The sequence below is a fragment of the Crocuta crocuta genome, unplaced genomic scaffold (genome assembly GCF_008692635.1).
Source record: "Crocuta crocuta isolate KB4526 unplaced genomic scaffold, BGI_CrCroc_1.0 scaffold451, whole genome shotgun sequence".
NCBI classification, from domain to species: Eukaryota; Metazoa; Chordata; class Mammalia; order Carnivora; family Hyaenidae; genus Crocuta; species Crocuta crocuta.
In genome coordinates this window covers 1455040-1479275 of record NW_027527963.1, presented here as the reverse complement: position 1 = coordinate 1479275, position 24236 = coordinate 1455040, and the positions used below count along the sequence as shown (strand labels likewise).

General features: G+C 35.2%; 1 protein-coding gene across 1 annotated transcript in view; it reads left to right on the top strand.

Moving 5' to 3' along the window:
* Positions 1-24236, top strand: part of PRDM5 (PR/SET domain 5) — a 205539-nt gene that overhangs the window by 119675 nt on the left and 61628 nt on the right. The window contains 2 exon segments of the mRNA XM_077752777.1: positions 11360-11453; positions 14625-14785. Coding sequence (XP_077608903.1) covers positions 11360-11453; positions 14625-14785 — 255 coding nt within the window.

Below are 24236 nucleotides of genomic sequence, written 5' to 3'. Positions count from 1 at the left end.
AGTGGGATCCCCTCCTGGTCATGAGATTCCTCTCCTGCCGCAGAACCTCAAGAAGTGTTCTCTGTGAGGGCTGTGTGTGCTCCCTGACAGCGGTGGAACTGCAGCTGAGGCTTGGGGGCCCAGAGAGCTTGCCCTGCTGGTCGTGGCACTGCTTGCTCATTGATTTTGGTTGATAAATTTTAGCATGCTAAATAATATGTATATAATATCTTTTATAATAACTTGTTACTTAGTTTTCTCTTGGACTATTCCATTGAAGTTATAGTTATTTCAGCATTTGTTGAGACTTCAAAGCACCATTCTTTCTCTTTTACTAAAAAGTTATGATATTATTTCAGCTTTAGCCTAAAAGGAAAAAAGTTAGATTTACCAAAGAATAAAAATGTTTGATTGATAGTGTCCCAAATCGTCTCTGCCTAATTTCTTGCTGACTGCCCTTAGGTTTTACTCAAGCATTAAATGATCAGGGGCAGGATCATATTCATTACTCTGCTTTGGAATTACATGACTATAAAAAATTATCTGGCTAGTTTCCTTCTCAGTCTCTGGGACTCTCTTGCTCCATTCTTTGATGAAACTGATCTACCCACATTTACGAGTTTTTCAGTTTGGCTTATGTTATATGCCATATGGGAGTTTGGCACAGGATCTTTGCACCATCACTTATACATCCAGCCATAAATCATATTAAAGTAATAATGATGTCTTGGGAAGTAGAGAAACAATGATGCCTGTGATTTCTAAAGTGGAAAGCACATTCAATCCTTCTGCTATATGTGTTTCTCACTGTTATGATCCTAGCATTTGATATGGTTAAGTGAAAAAGTCTGAAATATTCTCCAAGAAGCAATAAACTTTTTCTTCCATCATTATTCATTAATGGCCAGTTAGGAAACTGAAAAATAAGGATATGCAAGGAAATTAGGGGGGAAAAAAGCATTTGAATCAAACTGATCTTCATCATATAGCATGACCAAAGATTATTATTTTAAATAAATTATTTTTGGTTTTTTTTGGTTATGAAACATATTCCTTTTTATTATACTTATTCATTTGAGGTCAGTTCTTCTCTTATCATCTGGATTTTCTGGAAAAGGAAATATCTTTCAGTGTGATTATGGCAATGTCAAACTGAACAGGTGATTTCTGTTCTAAAACTTAATTAGTCCTTTTTATCATTTTGCCAAATATATAGGCTCAGTAGGTCAAAATTGGTTATTTCTACCCCTAAACCATTCTGACAATTATATGACCTGATTACTAGTTGAATTTTTTGAATCTATGTAATTACTGTTTATCTGGATCTAACTATATCTCTAAGTCACAACCAGACAGACATTTCAGAACTAGAGGGGACAGAAGCTAGTCAGTTAGTTTTCATCCTCCATTTTGTTCCTTATCAAATTTATTGCAAAGCAAAACCAAGATAAAGTACATAGTGCTTCCCTCCTGCTATCCTGGATCAGGAGGTTGACACCACGTGCTTGATGATGGAAATGAATACAGGGAGGTTTTGTCCTGATGAAGTTGTAAACAAGCTTCTGGGGACAGAGGTAAGTCTTTTCAAGTAAAAGACCTTTTCGTCACACTTTGCATATCCTTCCAGAGATGAACTTTCAAGCCTGTGAAGAACTCTGGTCCTACTCTCTCTTAGAATAATTCCATGAGGCCGCATATACTAATATCTCATCCAGTGATTTCCAAACTCTGGGCCATAACCACTTTGTATATCTTAAAATCGATTTACTGGATCAAGAATAGCCATTAAAAATATAATTGAAAATATAAGGGTAAGGGCCATTTAATGAAATAATACATGTGTATTTGTGCATAGGTGTATGTCTGTTGAGTTTCAGTATAAAAATATTTTTTGGTCATGTCTGTTTGACAGATATTGCAGACCAGACTGCTCATTTAAACTTTTATTAAATATTTTTTTATTTAATTAAATTTAAAAATAAAATTTAAGGNCCCTAAATAGATTATAAATTAGGTTTTAATATTATATATGGTATAAATTTTATATAATAAAAATAATCTTTGAAAGTCTGTAAGAAGGGTGTCACATTATAGAGTGAACGATTCACTACATAATTTCATCAAAGTCACTTTTTCCTTCAACTTTGTTTCTCTTCTTCAGGTGTGCTATAGGTGAAGTAGGGGTGGCCCATTTAAGGTGCTGTGTTGTACAAAATTATTATTTTTGTGTTCTAGAAGCACATTCACAATGATGAGAATGTGCACACTGATAAGCATGCAGGAATTGAATCTGACAGAGGGAAAAGAGATAGAGGTTTGTCTGAAGCTTATTCAGCTAAAAGCAAATCACTTATCCTAATTAAATTATTTTTCTGAAGTAGATGATGAGTTGGCACTGTATAATTTCTTTGTTTAAATATTTCTTTATTTTAAGCAAGAGGGGGAGGGGCACAGAGAAGGAGACAGAGGATGCAAAGTGGGCTCTGCACTGACAAGTCTGACAACAGTGAGCCTGATGTGGGTCTCAAACTCACAAACCGCAAGGTCATGACCTTAGCCACTGTTGTTCAACCAATGGAGCCACCCAGTGCGCTGGCATTATGTAATCTCTCAAAAAACCACTTTATTTTCCATATTACAGTTTAAGGTTTAAAGATAGATGCTGTACTTTAATTCATAGCACTTACTGAACACATTGTTTTTTGAATATGGCCCATGTTTTCTGAATAAATAAAATCCATGAAGAGATTATCCCAAATATAGAAGATTTAATATGCTTAAGTAGTATTTGTAATATGAGAAGTGATTTTTTAAAAATATATATATTTGCAGTACATTTCCCACATTTGCAGGTTGCTTTTCTGTACACTCTTCCTCTTTTTTGACTTATGAGGGTGTTAGCAGTCTAGTAACACACTGAGAAATCTTTGCTGTATTCATATTCTATACTAACTGAGTTTACCCAGTCTGAGCTGCCTAAGTGTTCTTTAAACCTTTAATTTGAACTGTTATCCTTCTGAACCCTTCTCTGGCTCTGAAGTAAATAATTGACTTGGGAGTTCATTTACTGCCAGATCAGTGATTCCCCCTTTATGCTGGGAGTTTAATAGAGAAACCTCCCTCCCAGCTTTATTCTACTCCTTCTACCCTCTCCATCCCCAGATGTTCACTTAGGAGCCATCAACTAAAGATTGTACTTCCTGGTGTTTGCCAGAACCACGTCACTGCTTATTGCCCATTAGAGCTTCCTTCACCCCTGTTCCTTTGGCCACAGGGCCTCGTCTCCCAAACCTCTAGCCTCTGACTCTTGTCTCTGCCTTAAAGCTTCAGGCTCATGCTTACTTCCTGAGCTGGGATATCAGCTTTGCTGTTTACTCTGCTCTTGACCAGTCCACCCCAACCCAGTCCAGGGTTTTGAACTCCCTTCACTTGACCTGCCTGATCAAGTGCCTATCCCTGATTCTCTTAAAACCACAAAGTAGGAAATATTGAAAGAGAGGGAGCTAACATTTTTTTAATGTTCATTTATTTTGAGAGAGAGAGAGCTCAAGCGCATGAGTGAGCAGGGGAAGGGCAGAGAGAAGAGAGAAAGAATCCCAAGCAAACTCCGTGCTGACAGTGCGGATCCTGATGCAGGGCTTGATCCCATGAACCCTGAGATATGACCTGACCCGAAATCAAGAGTCGGACACTTAGCTGACTGAGCCACTCAAGCACCCCTGTTTTTTTCATTTGATTAAATTTGCTTTTTTTTGTGTAGTAGATATCTTAAGAAAATAAAACCTTGAAATCATACATGAATGCGTGGGTAATTAGTTATGCAACTTATAATCCTTGACAGCACCTACCTTCTTCAGTCCCCTACAATTTTATCTCCTCCCCTGTAGATACTTTTTGGGGCTTTCTCAAATATATTAAAGACTGTACACATTATTTGTACAAATTATTTGTTAATTATGACCACATATTCTACTATACTCAAAGGCTGGTCATCCTAATAACTGGAGGATATTTTGTACACTGAGTAAAATACAATTTTTATTCTTAGTATAATGCCTTTGACATACTTTCTCACTATTATGGGTTGGAATATGGAAGATTAGAAATGAGAGGTGAGAATTGTTTGTGTTTCAGTGGCAGAATTGGACAGATGGGGCTTAGAAACTGGGAAAAGTCACCACGGACATGGGTGAGAGATTCCCAAGTGTTAGGTCAGATGGGAATTTTTCAAGTGAAATGCATACCAGCCATCTTCTTCATCTCTCTAGTCAAATCTTCAGTAACTTCCACATTTCACACTGATGTTTTTCTGTAAGATGTTCTTTTGGGTGGAGCTTGGGGAACATTACAAAGTTTTATCTGCCCGTCTAGGAGATAAGTATATTTAAATGTAAAAGGTTTTATGACATAAGATGCCATTCTGGAACTTACTTCTTTGGCTTACCTTTATGACTTGGAGAGTTTTTCACATGGGTTTTTATACACTTGCTCATTGTTTTGTAACCATTCCTATTTTGAACAGTACTTCAGTGAACATCCTTTGACATAAAACTTTATAACTATGCCAATAGTATTTTTGAAAATAGATCTTAATTTTGAAATGTATGGGTCAAATAGTAAGTTTTCTTTAAGTTTGGATTGCTCTTGCCTGACTGCCTTCGGAAAAAGCTCTACTCTCACCTAGCATTGGGACAAAAAGTGTCCCTTTGTCTAATATGATCAGCATTTGATTTTGTCAGGTTTTTTTTTTTTTAGTCTGAGAATTGACGAGTGATATTTCATTGCATTTAAGTAATGGTTAGTGAGATTTTGTTCTTTTTATAAGCTTATGTTCCATTCAGATTACTTTTGAGAAATGCATGTATGTACTCTTTATCCACTTTTCTATTGGACTATTTGGCTATTTTCTCATTGGCTTCTAGAAGCTCTTTAGATATTACAAGGGTTAACACTTTGCTAGTTTTGTTTCTACTCTTTGTCCCCAGCTGTCAACTTGCATCTTTTGAATAAAGAAGTTTTAGATTTTTATGTTTTGAAGTAACATAGATTATGAGTTTTATGGCTTCTGAGTATATACAGCTTCTGAGTTTTAGGTCTTATTTAGAAACCTTTTTTATTCCAACACTGTGCAAACATTTATTAATGCCTGTAAAAGTTATATTAGTTTCTTTGTGTCAGTATTTTAATCAATGAAGAATTTATTTTGAGGTATGCAATGAGATCCCGATTTATAACCACTGTTATCATATTGTTGAATGCCTCTCATGTAAAACTATGTTTGGATCTCACTCTTTTTCCATTTAATCTCTGTTATCTTACAATATTGTAGTACTTCAATAATTGCACTTTATAGTATGTTTTAATATCTATTGAACAAAGGCTCATTTTTTTTTTTGACAAAATTCTTTTACATGGTGTTTTGGGAAGATTAATGTTATTAAGCAGATTTCTTTCCACTGCTTCCCTTTCATCTTCTTGGAGAGCAATACAAAAAAACAGCTCCTTGTCACAGAAAGTCTTTATATATACACTTGTTCTTGTGAATGATTTGAATCAGAATGTTTTATTCTTCCCACCTTTTGGTAGGAAGAACAGCAAACAAAAGCATAGCTCATTTTCCTGTATAATTATAAATTAATTCTCTACTACTGCTAAATTTCATGATTTTCATGTTTAAAAACATCTTATTTAGTCATAGCATGGATATTCTTTCCTTATCATTTTCACTTTTACTCTACCTGAAATCCTACCAAGGTCCATTGACTTATTTCCCAGCCCAAAGGACCTATTAGAAGAAGATTAAGTGAAGGAGGAATTAAAAACAAAACAAAACAAAAACAAAACTCAGGTTAACAGTAGCCAAAAGATGTGGTGATAGCTTGTTACAGCAAAAGAAGACCAAAAACTTTGGAAAGTAAACTCTGTGACTTATAGAACAGAGTATACAGGGGGCAAGAAGTAAGCCTATGTGAACCTTCAATGCAGAGGGTAGTGATTTTGAATGATGTCAGTAATCTTTGTGGGTGAGTAATACAAATTTGGAAGCTAAGCTAAATGAAAATAATTGCTATATTTTTGAAAAATAGATACTCTTTTCATAGAACAATTCGTACCACAAATCAAAACCACAATGAAATATCACTTAACACCTATCAGAATGGCTAGTATCAAAAAGATAATAAATAACAAGTGTCGATGAAGATGTGGAGAAAAGGGAACACTTCTGTCCTGTTGGTGGGAATGTAAATTGGTGCAACCACTATGGAAAACAGTATAGAGGTTTCTTAAAAATTAAAAATGGAAGTACCATATGATCTAGTAATTCCACTACTGAGTATTTACCCAAAGAATACAAAAACACTAATTCGAAAAGATGTATGTACGCCTGTGTTTATTGCAGATTATTTACAATAGCCCAAGGAAAGGAAGGAATCCAAGTGTCATTGATAGATAAGAGATAAAGAAGATGATGTATATACATACAATGGAATATTACTGAGCTATAAAAAGAAAACCAATGAGATCTTTCCATTTGCAACAACATGGATGGATCTAGGGGGTATAATGCTAAGTGAAACATGTTAGACAGAGAAAGACAAATACCAGATGATTTCACTTACATGCAGAATCTGAAAAACAAAACAAATGAACAATTTGTATTATACCAGCAAATTCCATAAACCTGAACCAATAAAAACTAAAAATTTGCAAATGAGAGCTATATGTCATAATTAAACTGTGCTGAAGTGTAGTATTTTCAGTAGAAAATAGACTTTGAACTTAATATCCCATCTTGGATGTTTTTATATTTAAAATTAGAAACTACTCTAAACTCTGATATTTTGAGTTTAGTTTGCATCTGTATTATGTTGAAAAAAAAAGTTTTTATGATGTTTCATTGAGAGAAAGAACAGCAAACAAAAACATTGAGAGTTATGTCCTCTGGTGATGTTGACACTTAGATAATTGGATGGTGGTTTAAATACACATTCACAGCACACACACACACACACACACACACACACACACTTCTCTCTCTCTCTCTCTCACCTAGCCAAATATTTTGATCTTATTATTATTTACCTATTAGTTTTTATCTTATTATCATTATTATCCTATTATCTGTTAATTTCTAGGGATTTATATTTTAAGACAACTATTATTCAACAACTGATATTAATTTTTCGAGAGCATAGTTCTTTGTAGGTTAGAATTGGTCCATTGTTGTTTATGCTTATTTGTACTTTCGGATTTGCACTTGTTTATTTTTGGATAGCCCTTAAAGTTCAGTGCAGAATTACCAATTTATTTAGCCATCTTGCATAGCAAACAATTTATTCACTTGAGAAGCTGGTATGAGTTGTTCCATATGAGCTACAAAAATTAGGATACCTACTTTAATTCAGAAAATTCTGCTCTATAATTCTTGTGATATGTCTGAATATTTTCATGAGTGAAGCTACAGGTGTCTGTTGTCTTGACAGTTTGTTAGGGGACATGGTTGCTGTTTCCATATATTTAAAGGGCTTCATTGTGGGAAAGAGAATAAATTTGTTCTGTGTGGCTGTAGGCTAGCTGTAATAAATGGTGGCCATTGTAGGGGCAGAACTTTTAAATTGATGGTCACATCAGCTAGCCCAAAGGGTCATATGTTTGAAGCAGTACTTGTTAGAAGCATCCTTGGTTAGAAATATGAAATATTGTGTTTTAGCAGTACTGTCGAAGGCAAAACTCCCTGAGAGGGTGTCTGAATTGCTGCCCTCCAGGGTGGACTTCTGCAAGTCTATGGTTATTCCTTCTTTCAGCAAATTCCCTTTGCCCTGATCAGGGTATAAACTTAAGGCATCAGTAGTTGGCTCCATGAGGTTATGGCTTTGTAGTAACAGAATTGTGGTGTTCAAGCAGTGAAAAGGTTGGATTTGGCCACTAAAGGCTATACTTCTGTAAGAGCGTAACCTCAATTTTATAATCTTAACGTATCTATGTGAAATGAGCTATCTTTTCCTGTGCTGAGCCGATTTCTTTGATATCTCTCTAGTTTCCACTTATTTTTGTGAGGAAGAGGCCCTTTAAGGAAGCCAGTTATAAACTGACAGTAAAAATTTAATCCATAGACCTTGTAAACAGCCAGATGACACACATTTTATGCAGCTTTAGGTTTATTATGTGGCCCAGCGGGATAGTAATATGCTTATGATATGCAGACTTGAGACTTCAATAACAAAACTCTTTTTTTTTTAGAAAAAAGAATAGTTCCAACACATATATCTTAGGAATATTTTCTCCAAATTTATTTTATCTCTAGTTATTTCCTCTGAATTTTATTATAGTTTTCTTGCTTTGCACATGACCTAAAGAAGAAATATCATTTCCAGTAATACTGTTACTACAGAGCAATATATATTGGTGATAGTCAAGGTTATAATTTTCCCTGTGAATGGGCCTGATGGAAATTTTGTTCTGTTTTCATGAAATTACTATTTTGGCTTGAGTAGCTAGAAATGTGCTAATTTGCTGATTATTGTATAAAAATTATGTTGAAAACCTGAAGCATTTTTGGGACATTTTATTAGGTGTTATAAATAGCACAACACATTTTCTTACGTATTTTCTCCATCTGTAACAATAATCAGATATGGTGCATAAAAGTATATTTTATAATACTAACTCATGGACCAGTTCATGTGTTATATCAGCAGATACTGGTATCATCAGTGACCTGGCATTTGAGTGGGGGAATATTCTACAGCTGAAGGATAATACAATTTAATAAGTCAGTGGAAAGTTTGTCACCCTTTAGAGATGAAAAATGGAAAGACAAGACACCTTTTAAAAAGCCTAACTTTATTTAGTACTTGTACAGTAGTTTATGTCTTGGAGACAGAGGTTGCCTGTTCACAACATGCAAGCATTTCAACATCACCTTACTTAAATGAGTTTGAATGCATGGGTTCTCTGCTGAGACTTTGACAAGTCATGCCGTAACAACTCAGCTGGTGGTGTTGATATCTTTTTGACAAAAATATTTGTTCACCTGACTATGCACTAACAGCTTAATGCTTAAAATAGCTCTTGACTTCAGACCATATCAGATGTTGTGGCTTTGGTTTGGTTTATATAGGTGTAAGGCATTATGCTGTCCCAAAGTCAAGTCACTAAATCTTATCCACACACATGTTATTTTGTCCTAGATTTAGAAAAAGAGAAAGAATTGGCTAGGTTGGAATACCAAATTTTTGGAAGAGTAAAGCAACCCTTTGTTCTAATATGGATGCTCTACAGATAAAGGAATTTCTTTTGGTAGTAATATTATCTGCCTTTTGTAGAAAATTAAAATATCAAAGAAAGGTATAAAGAAGAAAGCAAAAACTCTGTCAAATACCACTCTCCACTTTACTATGAAAACCCTCTTCCGTGTTTTGTAGGACATTTTTCTACACCCCATTCTACATGTGGGTATATATGCAGATATGGCATTCTATGTATAATGTTTTGCATTGTGCTTTTGACATCAAAATATGTTATAGAGGGTTTTCCATATCAAAATAAGGATATAATAGCCACTCAGAATTAGTTAACCTAGTGTCAGTGGGCATTTAGGGGGCTTTTAAAAAAGTTTTTATTTATGTAAAAATTTGTCAGATATATTTCTGGAAAGAGAGTTTATTAGTCAAAGAGTACGTGCATTTGCCATTTTGGTAAGTAGAGCTACACTGCCACCCAGAAAATTTACATTCCCAGTTACAAGACATGAGATCCCTTGTTCTTACCTTTTAGTCCACAGTGAATAATATCCATTTTCTTCAACTTTGCCAATCAGATATACCACAGACGGCATTTTTAAAAATTTTTCATTCTTTCATTGTATTCATGGCTTTAAATGTTAACACTGTATAACCTGACATCCCCAAATTTTATACCCTATAATCCAGACTTGAACTAGTCCACTGCCTATTAGACATTTTTAAATAGTCGTTTGAACTCACCCAGAACTGAACCCCTTATCTTTCACCCAGACTTGTTCCTTGGCTTACTCTCTCAGTGATTAGTTAGTGGCTGATTCATCCTAACACTGCTCCGGCCACAGCCTTGGAGGCACGCTTGCTTCTTCTTTTCTGTGTCTCATGCTTCAAATCCAAGTCTCTCCACAAAACCTGTTAACTTTCCTAATACATCCAGAAGCCTACTGCTTCTCTTTACATGGGTGGCTACCACCATGACATAGGCCTTAATTGTCTCTTGCTTGGTTGAGTGCTTTTTCTTCTCTGGTTTCTCTGCATTTCCTTGTTCTAAATATCCCCTTCTCAACACAGCTACCTTAGCATCCTATTAAATGTCAGGTGAATCATGCCAGTCTTCTGCTCAAAACTCACTTGATACTTTTTTTCTCTCAGTAAAAGACAAAATTCCTGCAGTGGCCAACGAGGCCCTACATTACTGCTTCTCTTTCCCATTCTTTCCCCATTTTTTTCTGACCCCTCTCCCCACTTCCATGCTTTTCCACTGGCTGCAACCACACTGGACCCCATGGTGTTTCCCGCTCAGGTGACTCAGAGGGAGACATGCCCTTCCTTGCTCCCTCACTTCCATCAGTTCTTCTCTCAAGTCACCTTCTCGGCTGGAATTTCTTAGACCACTGTTCAAAATTGCTACCCCATTCTTTGAAACTTTTGCTGTCCCCTTTTCTGTCTTTATTTTTCTCTATAGTATGTATTTCATATTTTATCATTTGTTAATTGTCCTCTCCCTGCTAGTGTAAGAGCTCCATTGATAGCAGGGACTTCATCTTTTGTTTTGACTGCTGCATCCCCAGTGTGTAAAGTACAACTGTCCCATAGCGGCATGAAGCACATAGCATAGACTGGGCACAAAATAAATGATAGATGAATTTTCCCCACAAATGGTGGAGAGGGGCAGAGGAAGTGTGTGTGTGTGTGTGTGTGTGTGTGAGAGAGAGAGTGAGAGAGAGAGAGAGAGAACCCCAAGGGGGAGAGAGAGAGAGAGAGAGAGAGAGAGAGAATCCCAAGCAGGCTCCATGCTCAGAGCAGAGTCCAGTGAGGACTCATTCCCACAACCCTGGGATCATGATCTGGGCCAAAACCAAGACTCAGACACTTGACTGACTGATCCACCCAGGTGCCCCATTTCCCTTATTATTTATCAAGTTTATAATTAATGTGAGAATTTTAAAATACAGTTGTTTTTCTACCATGCCCATAGCATATTTGTGTTTACAATTTTATGTGGAAAGAACATCAGCAGAAGAAACAAGATATTGTCTACCTACCCTTTCTTCTTCCATACCATGGATACACGCTTGTGGTTATTGTCATGACTAGATGACTCTAGATCCTCCTGACTCAGTTTCTTTCACCTACAGACCCATTCTGAAGAGAGACCATTCCAATGTGAGGAGTGTAAAGCTTTGTTCCGGACTCCGTTTTCTTTGCAGAGACACCTTCTCATACATAACAGTAAGTCACAATATAAGCAGCTGAGGACAAAATGAATTCTCTCAAACTTCATCCTTACACCTTTTGAGAATGTAGGCATCACTGATCTGGACCCATATATAGTTCTGCCTTCCAGCTTTTCTTCTTTTATCCTTGCTTTATTTTCCCATGTTAAATCATTTCATGAGACATTTTATTTTGCATCATTTCTTCCCACTATATAAAGTTTGTATATAAAATTGTGTCTCAGTTTCAGTAAGGTATCTTTGAACTTTGTTCTGAAATTGACATTTTTGTTCCCTTTCAAATATAATGATTAAGAAAACATGTCTGACCCTTTAAAACATACAGATGTCTGGCATGATTTTATTAGCTCACCGACTTTTAAAGTTGGAAAGGATCAAAGCACAGATCTAGTTTAACCTGTTAATTGTTTGGGAACAGAGAAAAATGAGACTCAGGGAAACACAGTGACGTTGCATCCATGTTCTGATAGGTGCTTTTCATACTTACCTATTCGCTGCTTCTGATTTCTTGCTTCTTTTTAGCAGGAGTGCTGCTTTCTTTGGGGTTAGGTTATACACGTACATACCATGTAAACTGGTAAGGCAATTCCCCTAGGAGATATTTTTAGAATACTACATCTTTTATATCCATATTGCTTTTTAACAGCACTTTATTTCAGAGACAATGTTATTGCTAAACTGAGTTTTAAAGTGGGTTCTATGTTCAGATATTGAAGTAACTAGACATTTGCTACATTACTGTGTCTAAAATTAAAGAAAAGTGGCATAACATAAGTAATATTTGTATTTATTGCTTTTTGAGTTGTTTAATCAGTAGAATATCTTCTGAAACAAAGTTACTACTGCTGAATAATTTTTAATATTTCTGATGAAAGCAAAAACAATCAGTTATGACAACAGTACAGATAAGATAGTATCTTGGAAGACATTTTTCTCTGGTCAAGTAGATGTATCTAAAAATCAAAATAACAAAGATATTAAAGTTTTCAAAAATACTGAGTGGTAGTGATTGTGATAAAATGCATCTTTTACCACAGAAAAGATAGTGTTATGGCCTCATGCCATTCTGAATTTTCCCTTACAGTGCTGGGGAATTTGTTAACACCACTTTCTATTTCCTTATCAAGGACAGCCATGCATTTAAGAAATAAAATTTGTCATGTAATAAATTTTCATCCCATTTCACTATCATTTGACTAAGAAAAACAATTATTATTATGAGGTGAATGGATTTTATTATATTTTTGAAATGTTTGTTTGTTTTTTTGTTTGTTTTGATGGAGAGAGTGACTGCATATGAGTGGGCGAGGGACAGAGAGCGAGAGAATCCCAAGCAGGCTCCCTGCACAGAGCCTGACATGGGGCTTCCTTTCAGACAATGTGAGATCATAACCTGAGCCAAATTCAAGAGTTGGATGCTTCACTGAATGAGCCACCCAGGCGCCCCGTGGTGAATGGATTTTAGAGTAGGGATTGAGACAAGGGAACTTCATTCATACTATTAAGACTTCTGTGGGGGGCGCCTGGGTGGCTGTCAGTGAAGCCTCTGACTCGGCTCAGGTCATGATCTCCGTGAGTTTGAGCCCGTTGAGCCCTGCATCGGGCTCTGTGCTGACAGCTCAGAGCCAGGAGCCTGCTTCAGATTCCGTGTCTCCCTCTCTCTCTCTCCCTCCCTGCTCATGCTCTCTCTCTCTCTTTCAAAAATAAATAAACATTAAAAAAAAAAAACACTTCTGTGGCCTAATTTAGCCTGATGCTTGGGAAATTTTTCCTTGGGTAAGTAAAATAAAATTTTCAATAACAGCAAGGAGTTTTTAATATAAGGAATCTATTACTTTTGATTTCAGCTCATTGTTTCTCATAAACCTGAGACATGGGATTGAAATGGCAAGTGTAGACTGTGCTTGCACATTCTGTATTTAATACAATGTTGATCAGCACGTTTATCAAAGGCTTTCTGAAGCTCACCAAGACTGGGAAATCAGTTTTGTAATTCAGTAAGTGGGCTATTGGAGGGAAAGTTAAATATCCGATAAGACTAGTGAGGATGGAGAAATCCAGAAGTGGGCAAAATTGGACAAAATGTGAGATGTTAGCTTACATAATAGGAAAATTAAAACCTGTTTAACTTAAAACATGAAGATTGTTTTTTTTTTAAATTTAATTTAATTTAATTTAATTTTTTGAAGATTGTTTTAGAAACTTCTATCAGCCTTCTGGCTCAAAATATGAAGAATTTGTCATCATTATTTTGGAAATTATTGCTATTTTCTAATGCACTGAAAACCAAAAAGCAGCTTACTAGCTACCTTCTTGGTTTTAAGATAGGGAAAATCCTATCTTTAATCATAGCTTTATTTATTTAAGGCAAAGAAATCTGATAACAGCAGATAAAATCTCATCAGAATTTTTAAAATTCTGATACGTTTAAAACAAAGAAATCTGGAATTAAAATGTGAAAGAAGAAAGATAAGGGCTCCCTTGGTATAGCTTGATGAGGTTTTGGCATAGGAATCAATATATGTATTTTTTAACTTTACATTAGAATTTTTAAAATTATTTTGAAAGAGAGAGAAAGAGAGACCACGATTGGGGAGAGGGCAGAGAGAGACACACACACAGAATTGAACCAGGCTCCTGGCTGTGAGCTGTCAGCACAGAGACCAGTGTGTGGCTCAAACTCACAAACTACGAGATGATGACTTCAGCTGAAGTCAGATGCTTAACTGACTGAGCCACCCAGGTTCCCTACAATAAGTATTTTGATTCATGCGATAGTTTAATAGACATGCTTTGAAGGAGAAATCNAGCACTGAGTGTTATGTGGAAACTAATTTGACAATAAACTATTTGTAAAAAAATAAATAAATAAAAGAAAGTTCATGGTAACTTTAGAAAATTCACGAATTCAGTCTCCACATTTTCCAGTTAAAGAGACTGAGAACCCAAGAAAGTTAAAGAACTTCCCACTGGTCACAGAGTCAATTAGCAAATATGGAATCAAAATATTTCATGAAAAACTATCTTTTTTAGTTATGATAAATTGTTAGTAATAAAGCTAACTTTTTGGAGAAAACAACACTAAATCTGGTACCTATGAGGGGGAGTTAACAACACCCTGCGGTTGCATCTAATCTTTCTCTTACTTGACTGTTTCATTTCTAAGGTGAGAGGACTTTCAAGTGCCATCACTGTGATGCTACCTTTAAAAGGAAGGATACTTTAAATGTTCATGTCCAGGTGGTCCATGAAAGACACAAGAAATACAGATGTGAGCTATGTAATAAGGCATTTGTTACACCTTCAGTGCTTAGAAGTCACAAGAAAGTAAGTAGAAGCCTTCCGTGAATTTGAATGGATTACACATTTAAGTGATGTGGGCATGTATGCTCACTGTCATGTAATAGTCAATTAACTATTAATTAATCAACATATTTACTCAAATAAGAGTTTACTTAACTCAAAATGATGTTCTTACAGTGATTTGGAGAAAAGAGAATATCTTTTTTCTGTTATGCTAATTACCTTAAACAAATCAAGAGGTTACTTTTTTATTTTATAAGTATATTTTAAGTATATTTTTAAAACTAGCAAAATTCATAGTGTAACAAACTCGGTTAAAGTTTTTAATGTTGACTTTAGAAATGACTCTGAAGTATAATAGGTTCTGCTACTTAGTGTGTACTGCTCAGTGAATGTGAGGAAGTGACTTCTGCTTCAGTATGACTTTTATTTTTGTACCTATCCTTAATATAGCTCTTTCAAAGCGACTGACTTGAGAAGCTTCTTTTTCCTGTTTCTTTAATGTTCAGTAATAATGATACTGTCTTCTTTTTTTAAATTTCTGAATAAGATAATTTTTAACTTTGCTTGAATTAGTGTTTTGCATAAATTTAATAAATATGTATTGTGTTATAATCAATGTGGGAAAAACCAGTTTTTCAAGAGAGATGTATAGTTGTTTGTGATGACAGATTGTCATAGAGTACATTATGCATAGCATTCTTCATTTTTGTCTCGTACATTCATCCAGTATTGTCCATGTAGAGATATGTTTCCATGCTTTTGTATCTATATTTAAGATATTTTAGTATTGTGCCTTAAATGTCTTTTAAGGCCAGTTAACCAGGGCCACCTGGCTGGCTCAATTGGTTAAGTGTCCGACTTCGGCTCCCGTCATGATCTCGCAGTCTGAGAGCTGGAGTCCTACGTCAGCTGTCTGTGCTGACAGCGTAGAGCCTGGAGCCTGCTTTGGAATTTGTATTTCCCTCTCTCTCTGCCCCCTCCCTACTCATGTTCTGCCTCTCTCTCTCTCTCTCTCTTTCAAAAATAAATATTTAAAAAATCATTTTAAACCATTTAACCAATTTCTGTACCTAATAATTATAATGTATATTTTTGAATTAAACCAAAGGAGCATTTTAAGTCTTTTCATTAATACTGACTTAATGTTGTTTGCTTTGAAATTTATACCACTGACAAGTAACTTAGGTCATGTAAATGAACAATGAAATATTTATGTAGCAACAAAGGAAATTCTGTGGATTTTATAAGATACTATAAATAAATTGGTAGTTGCCTCCTTGGAGTAATCCAATGTTGTAATAATGGATATATACAATATCTAAACAACCTTACACTAATCAAGAAAGAATTGTATTTTCCCCCTTCTGTCAGGGAACAAGAAGAATATAGGTCTGCTATATGTTAAAATGACCATTTCCTTTAAAATGAGCCATAATGTGAACCGAGGGAGTAACAGCTCTTACTCTGAAGAATGTATAACTGTTTTATATAAGAAGTTGTACTGAAAATGGAAAATTAAGTGCCTGCCAAATGCAGAATCAAGGAGATGTCTATGGTAGCCGATGTCATTGGCTAGTGTGGCAGTTGGTTAGACCGTATTCCTCAAATTTGATTATAATATAAATAGTTTTCAGTGGAAAAATATTTAAAAGGACACTGATGTTGACTAAGGTATTGAGTTTATAACTCTTTAAAAAATTACAGATATAATAATTGATATTCAAATATAGATTATAATTCCAATATGAAAGTTTTCAAGCTAAATGTCTATAAGACTATGAAACTAATTATACCAAATTAGCAATTAATTTAATATGGGAGATGAGAATGTTTTGCAACATTGGTGGTTTTTTGAGATTATCAGGTGATGAGGTAACTGCTCTACCTCTTTTTCTGTCCCAGCTATTGTGTCCCTTCTGGGAACACATCATTTGAAAACAATATATTTTTAAATGTTAATTTATTTTTGAGAGAGAGATAGAGCACAAGTTGGGGAGGGATAGAGAGAGAAGGAGAAATAGAATCTGAAGCAGGCTCCAGGCTCTGAGGTATCAGCGCAGAGCCCACTATGGGACTGAACCCACGAACTGGGAGATCATGACCTGAGCCAAAGTCAGACACTTAACTGACTGAGCTACTCAGACACCCCCATTTAAAAAAAATAATATTTGTTTATTTTTGAAAGAGAGAGAAAGACAGAACATGAGTAGGGAAGGGGCAGGGAGAGACAGAACACAGAATCTGAAGCCGGCTCCAGGCTCTGAGCTGTCAGCACAGAGCCCAATGTGGGGCTTGAACTCATGAACCATGAGATCATGATCTGAGCTGAAGTCGGACACTTAACCCACGGAGCTACCCAGGCGCCCTAAAGATGCCCCCATTTTTAGAAAACCTTTCCTATTCTTTTTATATTAGCTCATGGCAATTCAATAATAATACTTGCCAGTAATTTGCACAAAAGCAAATGGAAACTCAAGCCCTGGAAACTGTTTTTGATGGTAACCCAGGTGATCTACTGTATGCTTTTATTGATTTTTAGGTCATCATTGAAATAAAAAAAAAATAGTTTCATTGAGAATATGCAGATATCTGAAGTAATTTCTCCTTACTCCCTTCTTTTTCCCTTCTTCTAAGTTTGAAAAATAATGGGACTTGAAAAGTAGCTCTGACCCCTCAATTATTAGAACAACCTTTTTGATGTTGGTAGAATAGCTGGTGTCCTGATGAGATTGCGAGACAAGTTTTAAAAGCTCCATCTGCCTCCTTTTTGGAGAGGTCACTCTTTTCTTTGAACTCTCTAACATTCTGTCAAAATTCACTTTTGATGATACATATTCACCTTTCTTTGTATGATTGTTTTATGCCAAGATTAAAGGTATGTTGAGAGCAGGGATGTTCTTTCAAATTGCTCAATTAACACCTGCTGATTTCAAGATCAAATCAGATTAATATTTCTTTTTGCTTTGCAGTAAAATCAATCCAGTCAGGCAAGCATAATAATACAAGTAACAGATTACTTTATTAAGATTCATTTTGTCCTCAAAAGTTAAATACACACAAAGAATGTGAAAAATGCTTCTAAGAAAGTATTTCTTGGCAGCAGTTGAGGGCAGCTGTAACCCCATTTTGATTATCTGGTTTTGCCAGCATATACTGGTTTTATATAACTCAATCATTTTTACCTGGGGGCTCTGTAAAGGCTTAAAAAGTAAACTGTAGAATTATTTTCATATTAGCACTAATGCATGATTCTAAGGTTTGGGGTTTTTTGTTTTGTTTTGTTTTGTTTTCAAGCAGTGGGAATACCCATGATAAATTGTTTAAAATCTCNTGACCCAAGCGAAAGTCGGACGCTTAACCGACTAAGCCACCCAGGCGCCCCTCTTTTCTATATTCTTATATGAAGTATCGCTGAATGTAATATTAGTTTCAGGTATACAACATAGTGATTTGATAATTATATGCATCACAAAAAGTTAACCATGATAAGTATAGGATAAGTCTAGTTAGCATCTGTCACCATACAAAGTTATTACAATATTATTGACTATATTCCCTATGCTGTACTTTTCATACCCATGACTTAACTTTATAACTAAAAGTTTGTACCCTTTAATCTTCTTCACCTATTTCACCCACCCACCTCCCACTGCCTTCTCTGGCGACCACTAGTTTGCTCTCTATATTTGTAAGCCTGTTTTTCTTTTTGTTGCTATTGTTAGTATTTATTTGTTTATTTGTTTTGTTTTTCAGATTCCACATATAATTGAAATCGTATGGTATTTGTCTTTCTCTGACTTACTTCACTTAGCATAATACCTTCTAGATCCATCCACGTTGTTGTGAATGGCAAGATGTCATTCTTTTTTATGGCTCAGTAATATTCCATCATGTATATTTATACTATATTTTCTTTATCCATTTATCTATCAATAGTATTTATATTGCCTTCATGTCTTGGCTCTTGTAAATAATGCTCCAAGAAATGTAGAGGTGCATACATCTTTTTTAGTTAGTGTTTTCATTTTCTTTGGGTAAATAGCCAGAAGTAGAATTACTGGATCATATGGTACTTCTATTTTTAGTTTTTTGAGGAGCCTCCATATTGTTTTCCAGAGTGGCTTCCTCAATTTACATTTTCACCGGTGGTGTATGAGGGCCCCCCTTTCTCCCCATTCTCACCACTATTTGTTATTTCTAGTCATTTAGTTACTAGCCATTCTTATTGATGTGAGATGTTATCTCTTTGTGGTTTTGATTTGCATTTCCCTGATGATTAAAGATGTTCAGCACTTATTCATGTGTCTGTTGGCCATCTGTATATCTTCTTTGGAAAAGTGTCTATTCAGGTCCTCTGCACATTTTTTTCACTGAATTATTTGGTCTTCGGGTCTTGAGTTGTGTGAGTTCTTTATATTTTGGTATCAATCCCTTCCTGGATATATCATTTGCAAATATCTTTAAGCAATTAAATACTCTTGAAAGAACCTTGTCTGGATTTTATCTGTCAAGTAGAGAAGTACTTGAAGAGACTTGAAAACATACTCAATATTGATGGCCAGACTATTGTACATGAAACTTAATGGTTTTCTATAGCTACACTTTATGCAGTAAACTATTTAGCTAGATTACATTGCTGAACTTCCTATTCAAGAACCATAGTATCTGACTTTATCCCTGTACTCTCAGCACCTAATGCAGTGTCTAACTGTTTTTGTGGATGAGGACATGATAGTTTACATGGGCTAAAGAATCAATAGTGCAATTATTATACATAGGTGGAGGAAGGAACAGCAATGGAACATAATTTATAATTCTGGAAATTCTTTGGCTAAAGCTAAAAGACAGAATATCAAAGTAGTATTTGTTATCTTAGAGTATCCTCTTAAGTGCTATTAAATGAAACCTATAACCAAGAACATATTAAATGGTATACATGATGACTATGGAATAATGGATGTCCCAAAGAAAAGAGATCTTCTTGCTTACAAGTATCCAGGGAAAGGAAGTTTTGGGGACAAACCAGAAGCAGAGACCAACAAAAAAAAAAGAAGAGAGAAGCAAAAGAGAGCAGCAGAGAGTCGTGCTGAAGGCAGGTGGACTTAAAGTTGGGCCAGAGGTTTAGCACCATGTCCTGATTGTACAGAAAAAGCAAGCAATTGACATAATTTCCTATATTATAATTTCCCCCTTTTCTTAGGTTTTCTTTCCTACAGGATATGATAATGAGAATTTTATGTGCAATATCTTTTCCTTTCTTTTCTTTCAAATTTTTCAAGATCCTAAATCATTGAATATTCTGAAGCTTCAATAATTTATGAACATAATCTGATTGACTATTGATAAGGAGCTAATTTACTATCATGTATTCTGGCATAAATAATCATGGGATTTTCTTAATGTATTACCTTTGGAAAAATGCATTTTCAATGGGGAAAATGTGTTTAGGTCCCTATGTTTTTTATTAATCTAGCCTTTTTTAAAAATAAATGTTTAACGGAGAACTTGGTTGGAAAAATTATTTTTGGCAGTGTTTTGAATTCTGAACTATGTGTCTTTCATTAATTTCTTTCTTGAAATTAAATCATAATGATCTCCAAGATAACTTTTCAAAATTTAATATACCTTATCATATCAGAAGTTGTCCTTGGCTTTTTAAACAATTATTATCTTCCTTATTAGGCATAAACCCAAAGTATGCTTCATTTCTAAGTCTAAAAAGAGATTATAAGACAGTAAATTTTGTTTAAAAAAAGAATATTGTCCTGTTCCTTGTTGATAGTAGCAAAATAAATGGAAATAGAGCCTACATAGCCAATATTGTAGAGATTGGTTAAATAAGTTATGATATATCTATAAATTGAAATATCCATAAGCAATAAAAGTGGTATTACATATTATATTAATTAACATGAAAAAATAAGAAATATAAGTTACAAAACCAAAATGATAGATTTTTGTAAGGATAAAAGATTTCCATATAAAGGTCCTACAGTTAAGTACTAAATTATTAGCTGTGGTTATTTCTTTGTATTGCAAATATGGATAGCTTAAATTTTCTTCATGATTTTGTGTTTTCTAATTTTTATACACTAAGTTTCTCATATAATAAAATATTTAAAATATGTTAACATTATGAATCTATTATTAGATTCATGCCAAATTGTTTAGGTATGACATGTTTCTGGATCTTATTCTCAAAAGGACCAGCAAAAAGAAGTGTAAAAACTATATGTTTAAAAAAGGAAAAAAATGAGAGAGAAAACAAATAGGGCTACATGAAACCTAAATGAGACTATATAGTGGCTATTGTACTATTTTTCCATTTTCCTTATGTTTGAAAATTTTCATAATTAAACGTGGGAGTGTTTTATTCCAATGAGAACAACTGAGTGGATGCAGATGCCAGCTCAGTGCTGCTCAGAGCCATTTCCTGAACATCCAACTTCATAGCTTACATCTTGTTCACATCTCCCTCAAAGCCTAGTTCCTTCAACAGGAAGACTTCTAGTCTTTAAATATAAACAGACTTGTTTTGTTTTGTTGCTTACAGTCATGCTGCTCAGAGAAAACTCAGATTCTTCAGAAAAGGCAGAGTTTCATTATTTCATGCTTAGTCATCATGAAAAAGGAATTCCATGAAATTTGCTATTGGCTTACAGGGGTTTTAGAAGTGTTTGTTTGTTTGTTTGTTTTTTAATACAGTGGAAAGTATATGTATCCTTTACCAAAGAAGGTTTAAAGAGATGTTGTGCTTACCGAGTCCTTATTCTTGCAGTGGTTTCCCTTTGCTTTGTGCAAAGTGACTGCCCCTTATTTCATGGGACTCATCAACTACCAGTTCCTGTCCCAGTTGATGTCCCAGGCTCCCTTATTGGGCTTTGTTTGCTTCCCAATTAAATGTAACTTTCTCTGTGATATGTTACCTGACGATCCCCTACCCCCCAAGACAGGTTGGCATGCTCTATCTTATACTGTTCTCAACACTGCACACTTCCAAGTACTCATACTTCTTCAGCCATTTGTAGATCCTCTGTTCCCTTAGAGCTGTGCTCAGATCTGATAACTTACTTGTTTACTATTCAAAGAACTGCCTGGCTTAGAGAAACAAATTAGTCAATGCTTCATGAATAAATAAAGGAATCTACAAATAGATGGCAGTTCCTGTGGGATAGTGGAAAGCATGCTGGCCTCATATTGAAAAATCCTGAATTTGAATCTAAATTTAACTGACTATAAAATCACTTTTTCATAAAATAACATTAAAATTGTGGAATTCACTTAAGGAAATGCTAGAGCCAAAGACTTAAATCGCTAAATTTCCTAATCTATTAGCCAGTCCCACCTCAATATAAAGTTGGGCCCTTTGCTCTCCTTTCCATTCTTTACCTCATAGCTTCACCTTGCAATTGGTTGGAAACAATTGTATAACAAGTAATAGTTAACAACATAGTTTAAGATTTAGCTCACCAATATATAAAAAATTACTGTGCTTAAATGAAGAAATAAAGAACAATATCTGGCCAACCAGCACTAAAAGCTTACCATGACTCCTTTTAACTTGGAATTGCCTAGTTTTTAAAATTCTTATTAGGAAAGGTAAAGGAAATTGGTCCTGACAAATGCCCTATCCATTTTATTTGACAAGGTCCATTCTACAGGAACTGGAATTATGACAAACAATTGTGTAGTGTATTATAGTCTCTTGCTCTTTGTAGCCTCTCATCTAGTAGAGATCTGGGGTTCCCATTGTTTATTATATACTTTTTAAATGTTTATTTATTTTTGAGAGACAGACAGCAGAGTGTGAGTGGAGGAGAGGCAGAGAGAGGGAGAAGGAGAATCCCAACTGGGTTCTGATCTGTCAGCGCAAAGCCTGAGTCGGGACTTGAACCCACAAATTGTGAGATCGTGACTTGAGGCGAAGTCAGACCCTCAACAACTGAGCCACCCAGGTGTCCCCATTATTTACTAAATATGAATGTCTCTTGCCAATTATGATATTATCCTTACTTTTCATATTTGTTCCATGACTAGATTCTGAGCTAAAGGGCAGGGCCAGATCAGGCTCAGGATTTTAATCAAGTTTATTGAAGAAGAGAAGCCCTTTCAAATAATATCTGAGTTAAGCCTTCCATACCTAGTATCCTAGGTTTCTAAGACCATTCTCATTTTCTAGATGAGGCAGAGTTTCAGAGAAGCAAATGACCAATCCAGGCAAGGTAGTACGATCCAAATCTTTTGACTTTAAATTCTATTTTATTTTTGTGTTATCTCTTTTTTGCTACAAGGCTACATGGCTACTACCCAATTATTAGAATTACCACAAGAATTACATAAATTCTATAAGTTCTCCAGTAAAAAGATGAGGAATGAAATTCTAGAAGTCACATGTTATTTTAGTAGTATGAAAGTTTTACCTTTTATAATAATTTTTAAATGTTTATTTTTGATAGAGCACGTGCTTGCGGGGGAGGGGCAGACAGACAGGGAGACAGAATATCATGCAGGCCAGACACTGCCTCTGCGCTGTCAGTGCAGAGCCCTGCGCTGGGCTCCAGTTCACCAACTGTGAGATCATGACCTGAGTTGAAATTAAGGGTCAGATGCTTAATTGACTGAGCCACCCAGGCATGACTGAAAGTTTTATCTTTTAGAGTCAAGTGGAAGGAGTGTGTGTGTGTGTGTGTGTGCACATGTGTGTGCATTTAGCATTCATATGCATGTGTTCATTTCTCCTGAGTCACCTTTATGGTGGGCAATAACATAGAAAATGATGATTAAATTTATTTTCTCGTATTTTTTTGCCTTTATTATTTTAGAGCAGTTTTAGGTTCACAATGAAATAAAGGGCAAGTATAGTGGCTTCCCCATCTATCCCCTCTCCCACACATGTGTACCTTCCCGTGTTATCAACATCCACAACCAGAGTGGTGAACCTACATTGACACATTATAATCACCCAAAGTTTGTAACTCACCTTAGGATCACTCTAGGTGTCGTGCATTCTTTGGATTTGGACACCTGTATAAGGATATAAGTTTATCAATATGATACCATACAGAGTGCTTTCACTGCCTTAAAATCCTCTGTGCTTCGCCTCTTTGTCCCCTAACCCTCAATGCCTGGCAGTCACTGATCTTTTTTACTGTCTCCATAGTTTTATTTTCTGGAAAAACACTTGACATGTACATAGTTTGACATTTTTCAGAATGTCATGTAGTTGAACAGATTACTTTATTTATGTCTAGAAAATGATTATTAATTGATAGTTGAGCATTTTAGTGAAATGGATGTACACTTGAATATATACGGCAATGTGATAAGATTTTTATAGAATTAATAGTCTTTATTGTTTTCCCATTATGTTGAAAGAGTCCATTTCATTTTTTTTTTGTAATATTGAAACTGTCCATCAATGTTTTGGGAAGCCAGTTCTCTTTTTTATAACACCAAATAACATCAAGTTTTA